General features: G+C 39.3%; 1 protein-coding gene across 10 annotated transcripts in view; it reads left to right on the top strand.

The window, feature by feature from the left end:
• Positions 1-15,398, top strand: part of SPEF2 (sperm flagellar 2) — a 169,404-nt gene that overhangs the window by 64,419 nt on the left and 89,587 nt on the right. For all 10 annotated transcript variants that reach the window (XR_003522086.2, XR_003522084.2, XR_003522088.2 and 7 more), the window contains exons 11-15: positions 1,317-1,471; positions 3,150-3,225; positions 4,569-4,630; positions 7,804-7,907; positions 9,269-9,525. Coding sequence is in view for 5 of the 10 variants with exons in the window: in XM_027605658.1 (XP_027461459.1) it covers positions 1,317-1,471; positions 3,150-3,225; positions 4,569-4,630; positions 7,804-7,907; positions 9,269-9,525 (654 nt within the window). In the remaining 5 variants the exon portion in view is untranslated. The remainder of the gene's footprint in view (positions 1-1,316; positions 1,472-3,149; positions 3,226-4,568; positions 4,631-7,803; positions 7,908-9,268; positions 9,526-15,398) is intronic.

Here is a 15,398-nt window from a genome sequence, read left to right as displayed (position 1 = left end):
CTGGCACTGTCCCAAGCAAACCTGGATATATGAGTATGCTATATAATGGTGTGCATAGTCTTGAGAAATAACAAGTTATAAACTTTCCTCATAGATTTTATTTACCTACCAATGAAGGGGCAAATTAATAATTTATAACAAATACAAAAGAAATCCACTTAAAATTATAAATGTATTAATTCTTCACATCCATGGAGTTCTGTCTTTTTTATGAACCTTTGGCTTTTCCTTTTGAAGCTCATTCAGTTAGAAGCCCAGGTTTCCATCTGTTTAATTAGTTTTTATTCAGTTATACTTATTTTTTACTGTTTTCACTGGAAAACACAATTTGCAGAGACTAGTCCATCTTAAACTCTTCCAAGACAGACAAGGGTAGATCATTATTGAGATGTTAAAAGGACCTCCTTGAAAAGCAGCTTGACAAAGGCACAGTGAGATACCACTCCACACCCACTAGGATGGGTGTAAATAAAAAAAAGGAAAATAACAAGTGTTGGTGAGGAAGTGTTGGTTGGAACCCTCATACATATGTTACTGGTGGGAATGTAAAGTGGTGTCACCACTATGGCAAGCAGTTTGGTGGTTCCTCAGTAAATGAAACAAAGAATTACCATAATGGCCCCAACAATTCCACTAGGGGATATATACCCTCAAAGGAGTGAAAACAGGTGTTCAAAAGAAATGTTGTGCAGGAATATTCATAGCAACACTATTAATAATAGCCAAAAGGTGGGGACAAAATCTAAATGCCTGTCATCTGATGAATGGTTAATAAAAGTGATATTAATCTATATAATGAAATATTACTCAGCCATAAAAAAGGAGTGAGGTAGTGCTATGAGCTGCAACGCGGATGAACCTTGAAAGCACAATGCTGAATGAAAGAAACGAGACACAAAAGGCCACATATTGTATGATTCCGTTTATATGAAATGTCCAGAATAGGCAAATCCATGGAAACAGAAGACAGCTTAGTGGTTACCAGGACAGGGATAGAGAGATAAGAAGTGAATGCTTAATGGGAAAGAGGGTTTTCTCTCTTGGTGATGAAATTTTTCGGAACAAGATAGTGCTGATGGTTGGACAACATGAATGATGTAAATACCACTGAGGTGTATCATTTACAATGGTTAAAATGGTTAAATTTATGTTATGTGAATTTTACCACAATAAAAAAAAAAAATAAGTGGCTTGATCCACAAGACAGTTGTAGGAGGCCCTAGAGACAGTGTTATTGGATGAAGCCAGCACAGAAGGATAATTATGTCAATTTCCTAAATGAAAAGATATTAATAAAATTGTCTTTTGCACTTTAGACTTTCCTATTCAGGTACTTTCTGTTGACATTCTTGTCCAAGAAGCTATCAAAGCATTTCATGACAACGAAAAAATCAGTGAGGCTCTACCAATTGAGAAAGAAGCTGAAGAAAAGACTCTACCAGTTCTGCAAGAGAAGAGCAAAGAAATCCAGGCAAGTGTGACTTTAGTTTTCTTTTCTGCTCCTCATAGTCTAGAGATCTGAAGCTGGATGGAATCTAAGAGATCTTCTAGACCAGAGGTTAGCAACGTTATCTGTAAAGGCGCAGAGAGAAAATATTTTAGACTTTTGTGGACCAAGAGGCAAAATCAAGGTTACTATGTGAGTATTTATAATGAGAAAGAAAATTCCTCCCTGCCGCCCCCTAGTTTGCCTGGTGGGTCATCCAGGGTGGTTGGCCCACTTCATGCCCAGTTACCATCAGCTGGAGACAGTCTCCTGAAGAAAGAGCCACAGGCTGGTGAGACTGGTAAGGGGGTGAAGGGGCTGAATTGCAAGGGATTGGTGGAGGGTAGGGTATGAGTGTTGGAGGGGGGACTTCACCAAGTCATTAGCTCCTGGAGTGATATTTCATCACGGAGACCTTGGCAGTGGCCAACGACAGAGTATCCATTGCATAGTTAAAGACCAGTGCCAGCTTTGCGCAGTGGCTGAGGCAGATGCTGGAGCAGAGCGGAGAAGGGCAGAGGGGGATGCCAAGCTTGGTCCCCTGGCTCACGGGGCTATTCTGCAGAGGGATGCCCAGGAACCATATAAAAAACATTTGGATGGCTGAATGTGATCTTCGAGGAGATCTCAATTGGAGGGGTGGTGGAGAAGGGGGAGGTCTTCCTTGTGGTTTACCTGTGTCACATTCCCATCAATATTGCATCTTGCTGCATTATTGCATGAAGATCCTAAGGCAGAAAATATGAAAATGTGCCCCCACCTTGAGAATCATAATGCTGTCCAGCACCCGCATTTTAAAAGGGAAACAGTAGACGTCCTAAGTATGAATTGGTTTGCTCGGGGTCAGAAGGCTTGTTGATGAGTGTTTTGAGTGGAAACCCAGAATCTAAATCCAGCCTTCTTTCTCCTGCCTTATGTTGTCCCTGCAATTGAATAAATTAGCAGAGAATCTAATCCAGATCATTTGCACGGGCTGCAAGATAAATACCATTTAACTACAAATTATGAAAATAACTGGGAGAAGGGGTGCCTGGGTGGCTCAGTCGCTCAGTTGGTTAAGCATCTTCCTTCAGCTTAGGTCATGATCCCAGGGTCCTGGGATCGAGCCCCACATGGGGCTCCCTGTTCAGTGGAGAGTCTGCTTCTCCCTCTCCCTCTGCTGTTCCCCCTGCTTTTGTGGGCTCTCTCTTTCTCTCTCCTTGTCCAATAAGTAAATAAAATCTTAAAAAAAAGAATAACTGGGAGAAGTGTGGACTGCCTCTTATTCTGTATTTCAATCAGTTGGATGATAGATCATGTACATGTTTTTTCTTTGTTCCCTTATGGCTATGACTGACACCTCTAGGACTGTTCTTTCTAAAATGGTTTTCCATAGAATCTATCTCTTTCTCAGGTTTCACTGTATTTTAAAAATAGCAGTTGCTGTATTTTACATAGAATTAAAGGTCATTTGAAAGAGTACACCATAGGTTACTATTTCTGTAAGAATAGTCATCAAATTTTACTTGTTTTCAGAAATCATTCAGTTCTTCTTAATACCAATGTTATTGATAAGATAGTGTAAACCTTACTTGAAGAAATAAAATGTTAAATATTATTAAAATATAACAATGTTACAATCCGTGTGTGTGTGTGTGTGTGTGTGTGTGTTTTCTCCCCAAAGGATCTACAGAATGTATCTTCACCTTATCCAGCTTCAGAGGAAGCATTGCCAGAAACAGAAGATAAAACTATACTTAGTAAGTGAGATATCAAAACAAATCACCCATTATTTACATTAGATAGGTGGACAGATAAATAGTTCGTGCAGGTATATGTGAGCACAAACTTGCTTTCAGGGAAAGAAGGGGGAGTTTTGCATAGTTGTGTACCTGGTCATTTAACAGAGAGAGCAAGATAAACACAGAAGTCCCTAACCTTTGTCTACAGCTAGTGATAAGAGATGAATATTAAGAAGGAATCTTTCTACACTCCTTCAAGTAGTTGCTCAGTTTTGTTGTGCTTATGATAACAGTCAGGAGAAATCCTCCCTCTTCCTGGCTTTGCAGGGAGATGGTATTTTATTGTTTCTTCTCGCCTGTGCAGATCTGGGTGAGTGGTACTGTTGGGGCTCCCTGCATGCTGCTGTGCCCTTCACTGTGTTGAGGGAGGCTGCAGGGTCTGGTCTCTTGCACCCACCTGAAGAGTGGTTCCCTAGACAAAGTTAAGTTTATTCCCAGCCTTGAGCAAGGCACATAAATAGAACCAAATCCTCCAAACCTAATGAAAAGTTATCTCCCTTGGGATCTGGGTTCTAGTCTTTCAGATGCTTTTTAGAAACAGTGAAGGAAAACAATGTTAAATCTTGAATGTCTTTTCTAGCTATGCTAGTGAAGTCTTGCCGTATTTAATAGTTTCCTCATATTCTAGCATAAAGTTCAGATCCCCCTGTGCCAAAGTCATTATCACCATCACCCCTGAACAGTGTGGTGAGCATGCAGGTCTCCTAGAGCAGCTGAGTTTTGCATCTTTTAAAAGGGCATAATCTGTCCCTTATTTCAGTTATGTGTTCAATACAAGATAATTTTAATTGACTTTTAAACTATTGTAAGTATTGTATGACATATTTTATTACAGAAGTCCAGTTAATTATAAATGGACTCTGAAAACTTGTTTTTTTCTGTAGATTTTAACTAACAACACTTCTGACTTCTAGAATTTTCTACTTTTACACATGTTTATTACCTATAACTTGATAATTTAGGAAAATAAAAATTAATGAATTAACATTTCAACAAATTTTCTTGAGAAACTTGGCTAGTTTTCTGAAAAGAAAACCTAAGCTGTATTTAAGAACTTCTAATGATACTATTATCGGTGAAGCATAATGGAATGAAGGAAGTAGAAAACGCCAAGCCACATAATGACTGGATTTTAATGTGGTAGAAGGATGGTGAAGCCATGCTGTGGTGATCCTTCCTCTGAGCATCTCAGGCATGGCTGGACCCAATAACACATCTGTCCAAAGCCATAGAAGATCAAGTACTAATATGGTTTTAGTGGTAAATACTGGGTTTGTTCTTACCACTTTTTCTGTTAATAGGTACAGATACAAATAAAACTATAAGAGTTGAAGAAGTCAAATCAAGTGATAATTTCTCTGAAGTAAGTACTATAACCTAATTTTGGCTACTAGTATATTGAAATAGGTCATGATTCATAGTTTCTTGATATGTCTTCAAATGGAATGAAATAGCAATGTGCTTCTCTTTGGTTTAAAGTAAATGTGATGTTGAGGCACCTGGGTGGCTCAGTCGGTTAAATGTCCAAGTCTTGATCTCAGAGTCATGAGTTCAAGCCCCACGTTGGGCTCCACGTCCAGCGTGGAGCCTACTTAAAGTAAATATGATGGTAAAATATTAACTAAATCTAAGTTACTTAATTTTCTTTAAATTCTTTATCTCTAAAGTGGTGGAAATTGCTATTCAGTTTTGCCAGGACTTAATTTTCTTTAAATTCTTTATCTCTAAAGTGGTGGAAATTGCTATTCAGTTTTGCCAGGTAAGAAGGTATATACGTGCTTTTTAAAAATTTTAGTCTTATGTCAAGTTTATATTTATGTATTTTTCTTTATCACTTAATTTATTACTTTTATTTCCTTTCCTACTCTCTTTACCTTTAAATAATTTTTTTCCCAGAATTTCTCCTTAGACTTAGTGGTGACTCTACAGAATTTTGTAGTAACCCCTGAAAAATATTTATATTTCACTGACTATTACTTCTAATGGAAACTAATATTTCCTCATATAGTATTGAGATTTTATTTGCTTTATTTTTATTACATTTAATTACTTTTATTATACATTTCTCCTTGGGAAAAATTTTATTTTTTTTAATTTTTATTTTTTAGGGGGGACAGGGGCAAAGGGAGAGGGAGAATCTTTTTTTTTTTTCAACTAACATCTTTTTCTAATTTTTTATTTAAATTCAATTTAATTAACATATACTGTATTATTAGTTTCAGAGGTAGAATTTAGTGATTCCTCAGGTGCATACAGCACCCAGTGCTCATTACTTCAAGTGCCCTCATTTAAAAAAATAAAATTATTTATTTATTTGTCAGAGAAAGAGAGAGAGCCCATAAGCAAGGGGAGTGGCAGGCAGAGGGAGAAGCAGGCTCCCCCCTGAGCAGGGAGCCTGATGCAGGACTCGATCCCAGGACCCTGGGATCATGACCTAAGCCTAAGGTAGATGCTTAACCAACCGAGCCACGCAGGTGTCCCATCAAGTGTCCTCCTTAATTATCCAGTTACCACATCCCCCCGCCCACATTCCCTCCAGCAACCCTCAGTTTGTTTCCTATAGTTAGGAGTCCCTTATTGTTTGCCTCCCTCTCTGTTTTCATCTTATTTTATTTTTCCTTCCTTTCCCCTATGGTCCCCTATGTTTTGTTTCTTTAATTTCACATACGGGTGAAATCATATGGTATTTGTCTTTCTCTTGCTGACTTATTTCGCTTAGCATAATACCCTCTATATACCACATCTTCTTTATCCATTCATCTGTTGATGGACATCTGGGTTCTTTCCATATCTTGACTACTGTGGACATTGCTGCTCTAAACATCGGGGTTCACGTGCCCCTTTGAATCACTATGTTTGTATCCTTTGGATAAATACCTAGTACTGTAATTGCTGGGTCATAGGGTAGTCTGTTTTTAACTTTTTGAGGAACCTCCGTACTGTTTTCCTAGTGGCTGCACTAGTTTGCATTCCCACCAACAGTGTAAGAGTGTTCCTCTTGGGAAAGAGGGAATCTTAAGCAGGCTCCATGCCCAGCAGAGACCTGAACTCAGGGCTCAATCTCACGACCCTGAAGATCATGACCTGAGCTGAAATCAAGAGTCGGACACTTAACTGACTGAGCCACGCAGGTGCCCCTAGAAAACAATTTTAGATTTCAAATATTTTAGATTTCAGAACTACTTAAAGAAAGAAAAAGTTTTGGAAGGATATACACCAAACTATAAATATGATAGCCAATGGGGAGGGAAATGGGCTTAGAGACAGTGATAAAGGGGACTTTATAATTTTTACTCCATATATTTGAAATATAAATTAACAGAAAGACTAAGTGTATTTTATATTTGCCTTTATTGAGTTACAAATCCTCCAAATTCCATATTCACTTCAAGGGCACACTTGTGTGTGTGTGTGTGCGCGCTGTTGTAATTATTTGGAATATATCAGTGAACAGAAATGACAGGATTGCTGGACCTTAAGGAATTTACACTCTAATATAGAGAGACAGATAACAAACCATAAACATAGTAAATGAATTATATGACCCATTAGATGGTAATGAACCAGGAGGAAAGAAAATGTAGAGTGGAGTAAGGGGTAAGAAGCACAGGCTAAGGCCAAGGAGGTGGGGAAAGAAGGAAGGTTACTGTATTAATGGAGTAGGCCTCCTTGAGAAAGAGAGGTTTAACCAGATTGAAAGAAGATTGAGAGAACCTGCCAAGTACATCTGGGGCAGCATTTCAGGCAGTAAGAATAGCTGGATGGCAGCCATGAGGCAGGAAGGTGCCTGGCCAGCAAGGTGGGATAATAGTAAGGCATGAGGTTAGAGAGATGAGCAGGAAGGGAGAAAGATCAGGTCAGCCTTATAGGCATGACTAGGACATTTAAAGTAAACAAGGAAACATTACAGGGTTTTAAGTAGAGATCTAATATCATTTAACTTACAAAATACTCACTGGTGGCTGATTTAAGAATAAGCTCTAGGGAATTTCCTGTTGATAGAGCAGCTTTCTTGGACTAGCCCTTCTTCAGATAACATTATAAATGCTGGACAAGATAGAAAAGTGAATTATTTGAAGGCCAAAAGCAGACCATAAAAAGCAAAGCAGCAGACAGACAAGCAGCACCAACCAGCAGAAATTGTATGAAATTGGATCACTGAATGAAGGGAACTTACTGGGCAAGAGCCATGCTCGTACAGGTTATCCCAGAGACACGCCATGTCTGCGTAGCACAAGAGTGACTAGCACTCAATCAGAGATCTTCAATAGTTTCGATTGAAAGTATTAGGAAATGAAGGCTGGGGATGTCAGAGCAGCTGAAAATTGAGAGGAAGATCTTGGAAAGGAGAGAGCCACAACAGAGGAGCCTCAAAATCTACATATACATTTCCCCTAAATACTTGGCTGACTCCAGAATTGTGCCAGATGATCAGTGTCTTCACCAGAGAGCATGCCCATTTAATTTTTCCCCCCAAATATCAGATTCTGACTTTTAAATTAGCTGCACTCTACCATTCATTGTTTATTTTCACAGCTGACAGTGCGTGCTCGGCTTGGTGCAAAATCAGAAAAGTTGCTGAAGAAAGGAAAGAGCATTCCTGACATGTTGCTAGTTAACATCTTAGTAAATGCTATTAAGTATGTATTTTTTAATCTACTAATATATTCTTTATCAGATAGAAGTATATAAAGAATTATATAGAAATGTTTTTTTAACATCTAATAAATACTGCTTGTCTACATAAGAAAACATACAGCAAGATGAAGATATGTTTCGTGATATACATTCGTATATTTCACTTCCCCCACTTTACCAGCCTTGACTTCACTCATGCAGATGTGAATACAGGTCAGATTCGAACCTGACTGTATTCCCTGCGGAGAATTTAAGGAAAAGTTAGATACTTGGAAAAGCCAAGGGACACATTATAGAGCAGAGAGACCCTAACTGTGTGGTCACAGGCCAGTGCCCTTCCTTGTTTTATGTTTCAGGAGGAGGAAGTGAACCCAGGAATCCAAAGGCTGGTCAGTGCTGGATAGGAAGGCAATGAGAAAGGAGAGGTTACACAGGCGAGAAGGGGATTCTATTGTTTAATATGAGTTCTAACAGAGAAAGAAATGAAGTCATAACTTTTAATCCCAAAATCAGAATCTCAATTTTACACAGTTAGGGATTTAGAAGAGCCGAGTTGAAGTTTCTTCCCTTTTCATATTGTTTTTCAATTTAAAAGCCTCAAATAATAATTCTTGGAGCTCTTATTCTCTATGGAGGATGCTGCCCTGAAAGCAAAACCCCAAGAAATGCTCCTAACGCCCTGGCAACTTATAATCTAATTGAGATAAGGAAGACTCATTTGAATTTTTCTCATTCAAGAAAGACAATAATTATTAATTTTATAGCGAAGTGAATGAGAGCCAGAGGAGTTCAGATTAGGCAGTTATGGCTCCAGGCTGGATTGGGGGGAATAAGAGTGACTCTTCAGGTTAGCAATGTGAGTATCCACTGCGTGCTAAGCTCGGTGCTGGGTTTTTAAAATGAATCATTTCAGTTTATCCTTACAACCGCCCTGTGAGGTATGTTATCCCACAATATGTAGATGAGAAATGGTTCAAAGGAGGAACTGCCTATGAACACAGGCTAGAAAATGAAACACATACTCACCTAACAGTGAGGAGATCAGTTTGTTTGAAGTAAATAGTATGAGACTGGGAAAGACAAGACATTATAGGGAAGTAAGTTGTGGCCAGTTAGTTTTAAATACCATGTTATGGCCTCTGGAATAGATTCGGAGGGCAGCAGGGACCTACAGAAAGATTTTAAGCAAAGGAGTGATTGTGGTACATTCATAGGCCTAATTTTAGCTGTAAAGTAATAACATTTGCGTGGAAGGAGCTTACTGTGGAGTTAAAGGAAAGGTAAAGGCAAGATTCATTGTATTATTACTTCCAAAGTACTTGTATCTATCAAAATGTTCATGGTGTGTCCATTTTCAACTTAGTGAGATACCTGTGGCTCAAGGATGGGTCTTGGATGGTTTTCCAATGACATTAAACCAAGCAAAGCTTTTGGAGGAAGCTCTCACAGGCTGCAGCAGAGAGGTTCTAGAACTGGAGGAAAAGAGAGCACAAATATCCACATTGGCTATTGATCCTACAACCTCCAAAGAAGTGCCTCCTCCCCCTTCTGCATTTGATTTTGTCATGTTATTAGATATTTCAGATAATTCCTCGCTGGATCGCATGAATGACACAATGAGTAAGCTGGACACTTTCTCCTTTGTTTTGATATTCTTTTTTATAATTCAAAGCTCTTTGTTCATTCCTTCTTTGACTTAATCAGTGAATACTCCTATTTACAATTATAAGTGGTAATAGGAATCCATTTCAGATTTCCAAAGAATTGTCTAGCAGAGCGCATTTGCCTCTTGCTTTAACTGTTCGTGTTCAGCACTGCAGAGAGCTAGCAGAGAATTCTGTGCTGACTGCATGCATCTCACTGAACCCTTCCCTCAACTGGGCAGCTCCCCTGGCACAGGGGCACCCTTTTTGAGATCTGAATGCCTGGAGGAGCTTCTTGGGGCTGTCTGGTACATTGTGGTGGGTCACCATAATGAAGGTCATAAATCACATCTGTTCCGCAAGCAAGGATCTGGTAACATCCTTCCCTGAGATTGTGCGTGAAGTCCGAGGAACAAGTATCAGTTGACTGAAGTCCTCACGTGGTGGAGTTGAACAGTCCTTCCAACACTCATGGTTTATTTAATTACTTTTTGCCATTGAAATGAAAGTATTACTTTATTCCTCAAATTAAATACTTATGGGAAAAGCACATCTTCTTGAACCTTGTCTTTCCAAGTTATGAGGTATTTGACCTTGGAAAAGATACTTTGTTATTCTAAACCTGAGTTTCACAATCTATAATTGTATTGTTACAGGTATTAAAGGAGAACTTTCTTTACTCATAACACTTCTGACAGCAAATGTGTATGTTTCCTACACCACCCAATTCTCCAGTTCTTGGGAGAGACCAACTGGGTGTTCTCCAATTTAATTCAGTTCTGGCACTAACTACTGGGAGTTAGGGCAGACTCCATAGGTTAAGGGCTCAGCCCCACAAGACTGTCCCCGACTTTAGATGCCAGTTTCAAGTAGTAGATTCCCACGTTACCCACACTTCTGTCTGACTTGGCTACAAATTGGGGGTTTCCATGACCCTTCCTCAGGTTTGAACTTTCTATAATGGCTCACAGAACTCATAGAAAGAACACTTACTATTCCTGGTTTATTATAAAGGATATCCTAAGGGATTCAAATGAACAGCCAGATGAAGAAAAATACAGTGCAAGGTCTGAAAGAGTCTCAAGCTTAGGAGCTTTGGTCCCCGTGGAGTTTGGGTTATACTACCCTCCTGGCATATGGATGTGTTCACCATCCCAGAAGTTCTCTAAAGCCCTTGGTTTAGAGCTTTTATGGCTGTTTTAAAAAGCACGATTGATTAAATCATTGGCCACTGGTGATTAACTCAGCCCTCAGCCCCTCACCCCTCCCAAGAAGTCTGGGGTCAAGGCTGAAAGTTCCAGTCTTCTAATCACATGGTTGGTTCCTCTGGCAACCAGGTCTCATCTTCCAAGAGTCATCCCACTAGCATTAACTCAGATAAGGTGAAAGGGGCTTATTATGAATAAGAAAAAAATGCTCCTCACACCTATCACTCAGGAAATTACAAGCTCTTTGTCAGGAGCCAGAGAAAAAGACCAAGTATGTATTTCTTCTTATATCACAATATCACAGATATTAAATGAGATTAATGTAAAACACTTAGGATAGAATCTGGCACAGGATAGCAAATACATCAGGAAGAATTATGGAAGACTTTGAAATGAACAAGAGATTATTAGATATCCTTTCAGTAGAACGTTGAGTATAGTCTTTTGGGCACTTTGGACTATCTGCATCTATAGAAGTCTGTGCCTTTCATTGGCTTTGACTCAGACCTACTATAACAGTAAATTGTAAGAAACTAATGGCAAGTCAAATGATCCTTGTGCATAGACAAGCAGATGAATTTTTACTCAATCAATATATATTAATTTCTAAACTTTTGAAGAGATTTCAAGTATTAGATTGCTCTATACAGAGTGACCAGTTTTTCATCTATTAACATCTATTTTAGCATTCCTGACTGTAGATATGACCGTTACTCGGGTTCTCATTTGAACTGGTTGTAACATTTTACTGGTCCCTCATTAACTGGAGAGTTAAATAATGCCATTTTGCCTTTGTTTCAGAGTTTTGATTTTACCTTTTTAAAAAATCAGCCTTTAACAAATGGTAATCCTTATCATTCTTTTATTACTGCTATTGTTACTAATACAATGACATTCAGAGCTAGGAGAGACCTAGGGAATCATCTATTTCAGTGTTTTTATTTATAGATAGGAATTCAAAGCATGAACACCTGACTTGTCCAAAGTCACACTCATCCTTATTTTGAGTTTGTGTGATTTTGAGGTCTACTGTTTACTTAAATGAAATGACAAAACCATTAGATACTACTTTAGCTGGTGAGCCCAGTAGTGTAAACTGGATGCTGTCTACCAGATCTTAAAAGAGAGAACTTACTTCTAGCCATACAAGGGAGTAGGAGCTATGCTGACTGCTGTGATGATTCTACTTCTCCAGCCAACTTGCCCATCCTGTTCAGGACATAGCTGAGAATTGGCTGAGAACACTGCCAACCCATGGCCCACTGGCGACAGAACCGGACCCCGAACTCAAGATCAATCTGACTTAAAAGTGGATATGTCAAGTTGTTACAAAGGGCACACAGAGACCTGTGGAAAAGAGGGTTCCTGGAAGCTGATTATAACCCTACAAGGGCCTCGGAAGGTTTGCCTACCCTCTCGGGCCTCCATAGGAAGCTTACTGTTGTATGTTTCAGAAACAGGAGGAAATCAATTGGCAACAATTTTTCAAGAAGTCCGACTCAGTCCACCTTGAGTTCTTTCAATTCCCTATCAAAATTACATGACAAGTGATTCTGGCAGATTTGTCAAAGCTGATGTTAACATCTAAATGGTTTAATTTCTTAATTCTTGACCTTTGACTTAGGCTTAAAAATTCCCTTTCTCCACTACTACAGGGTGAGCTTCTCCTTTGTCAGATTTTGTGCACATATACACTCAGTCTTATTTATCCACCCTCAGAAATTAGTATTAAAGCACAATGTGATTTTTCTTTTTACCATATGTTTCTAACATTGCATATTTCTTGGTCTGAAGTGAACTGAGCCAGCTGTTGGATTGGGGCTACCTAAACCATGAAAACTAGGATGAAATCATTAATTTTATAGTTCTTACTTATTTTGATCAGAACTGAGTATGCTAAATATAGCCACAACTTTGAAAATCAGTCTGTAGTTTTCATATTAAAATATTTTAAATTAAGAAAGAGTGTTATTCTTTCACATCTTAAGATTTTTCTTAAAAAAAGATTTTTCTTTCTTAGAATATTAGGTTGAATGGCCTTTGAAATATCATTTTGCCAATTTACTCTCCTCATGTTAAGCAAGACCCCATTTAAACTATTTTAGACAGATAAGACTCTACCCATCTATAATATTTTGTTCATTCATATATTCATTTGTTATTTATAGCATGCTTGCTGCATGCCAAACATTGTGCTATGCACTGCATGTAGAGCAATAAAGAAGAAATGGATTCTCTCTTCAAAGAATTTGGTGGAAATTGTAGCTAAGGAACCAAGAGTTTGCAGTATAGAATTGTGTGTCCAACATGGCAGCCACCAGCCACACATGCTATTTAAACTAACTAAAATTAATAAACTAAAAATTCAACTCCTCGGTCACACGGGCCACATTTTATGTTCACATGTGGCTAGTAGCTACCATATCATACAGCACTGGTGTAGAATGTTGCCATCATCTCAGAAAGTTCTATTGGATAGCACTGGTCTAGAGTGAAGGTAGCTAAAATGGTGCCACTAGTAAACATTTATCTAAGATTTATAATTTGCCAGGAACTGATAATACACAAATGAAAGGCAAATCCCTGTCTACAAGTTGTAGTGTAAGAAGCAAAAGTAAGCTGATTATTATAATACAGTTAGTTGTGTGCTATTATTATAATATAGTTAGGTGTACCTAGCATGGGAAGAAGTTAACCAGGCCAAGAAAGGAAGAGAGGTAGAGAGAAACACATCACAAACCTTGGCAGGTGAGCATGGTCCATCTAGAGAACATCAAGGAGCTAGTAGGGCTGAGAGGCAGCAAGGTAGGGAAGAGGGGCAGAAACGAGCCTGGAGAGTAGGCATGGGCCAGCTGGACTCTTGCCCCAAGCTAAGGTGTTTGAACATCTTCCTGAAGCCATGTGAAATCACTGAATGATATTAAAGCTGAGATTTAATGCAATTAGATATGCATTTTATAATGGTCATTCTGGCTCAGGATGGAGGATGCATTGGAAGGGGAGTGAGGTTGGAAGCAATAAAACCAATGAGAAAACTATTATCCTCTAAAAAACAACAGAAGGATTATGACAGCTGAGAGAGGCAAGGTGAGAACGGTGGGCTTCAAGTGGTATTTACAGGGCAAATCACAGAACTCAGTGATCAGCGAGGATGGGAGATGGAGCACAGGGAGAAAGGGATGAATGCAAGTTTCTGACCTACACAGTTTTGAATGATATCATTTACTTAGAGAATATGGAAAGAAACACATAGAGATCCTGTAGGGAAATGTCGAATTTGAAGTGCCTGTGGACTTTTAAGCTAAGATGTTGAGGGAACAGTTCTCTAAATGGGGCTAGATGTCAGGAAGGAAGCATGTCCTAAAGTTAAGGATTTGAAGGTGAGAGGTATCGCCTAGGAATAAAAATGTGCTTTAAAGAAATATCCAGGATGACCCTCAGGAAACATCAGAATTTACTGGGGAGAGCAAAGGAAGAAGTGTTTAGAAGCAGCAGCTAGAGAGAGGAAGAAAGCCAGGGAAAGCAGTGTCTCATCAGCCAAGAAAGGACAGATTTTCAAAATCAAGTTGTACTATTCCCATCCCAGACCAGTAGGGGCTGGGGTCCTGAGGCCCAGGTTGGGGCGTGAGAGCCCAGTCTCTAGGGTCGGGTGCAGCAAGCTGCATGCAATGCTTGAGTCTGTGGAGAAGTCTGAAAAACAGCATCACAAGGAAGCAGCTTACAGCCAAAGCCTGGTGGGCTCAAAGGCTGAACATCGGGCCAGCCAAGGCTGGGCAGAGAGAAAAGGCGCCAGACTCAAACCCAGTAGGCAAAAGACCAGGGAGACCTAAGGAGAGGGAACAGGCAGTCTAGGAGCATAAAGCTGTGTCAGAATGGGAGACTAGATGGCTGCCTGGGTTTTTAGCCAGTGCCTCAGTTCATCGGCCAGCCTGAGAGGGAGCAGCAGTGTTCATAGTATGGAGAGAGGAATAGAGAGGTTTTGAGTGCAGGCCCTATAAGGGTAACTTCTGTGACTAACAGTAACTGAGAAGAAACGGGAGAGGCTTCCAAGGCTAATAATGTTTGCTCATTGATCTGGGTGCTGTCTTCAGTTTGTGAGGTCATTGAGCTAAATATTCATGTATGCATTATTTTCAGTGGGTATAGTTCAACAAACAGCTTAAGCATTAAAAAGAAGTCCAGAACCTGGAGTCAGATTACTGGAATCAAATCCCTGCTTTGTCATTTATGACCTGTGCAATGTGGGGCCCATTACAGAATCATGATCTTGCTTTTCAAGTTATGTTGTGAAAATAAGATAATATGTGTAAAAGTACTTAAGAATTGTGTGCTAAATTTTAACTATAAATACAACAGAGAAATCAAGTAAGATAAGGATGTCCATTGGCCTTGATGTTTTTGGTGAATGGAATGAGAGCTATTTCAATGGAGTAGGGGGCCATGAAGGATGGTCTGGGGTGGACTGGGGTATGAATGGGAGGTGAAGAGGTGGAGAGCTTGAGTGAAGAGAACTCTCAAGAAGTTTATCTCAGATTCTCTATCATCTATCTATCTATCTATCTATCTATCTATCTATCTATCTATCTATCTACTCAGCTGATTTTTGAGCCAAGGAATTAGTGAGGTTACAAGTCATGAAATT

This window comes from Zalophus californianus, chromosome 5, assembly GCF_009762305.2.
Source record: "Zalophus californianus isolate mZalCal1 chromosome 5, mZalCal1.pri.v2, whole genome shotgun sequence".
NCBI classification, from domain to species: domain Eukaryota; kingdom Metazoa; phylum Chordata; class Mammalia; order Carnivora; family Otariidae; genus Zalophus; species Zalophus californianus.
Note: the sequence above shows the minus strand (reverse complement) of the source record. Positions and strands in the feature narration are given on the sequence as shown.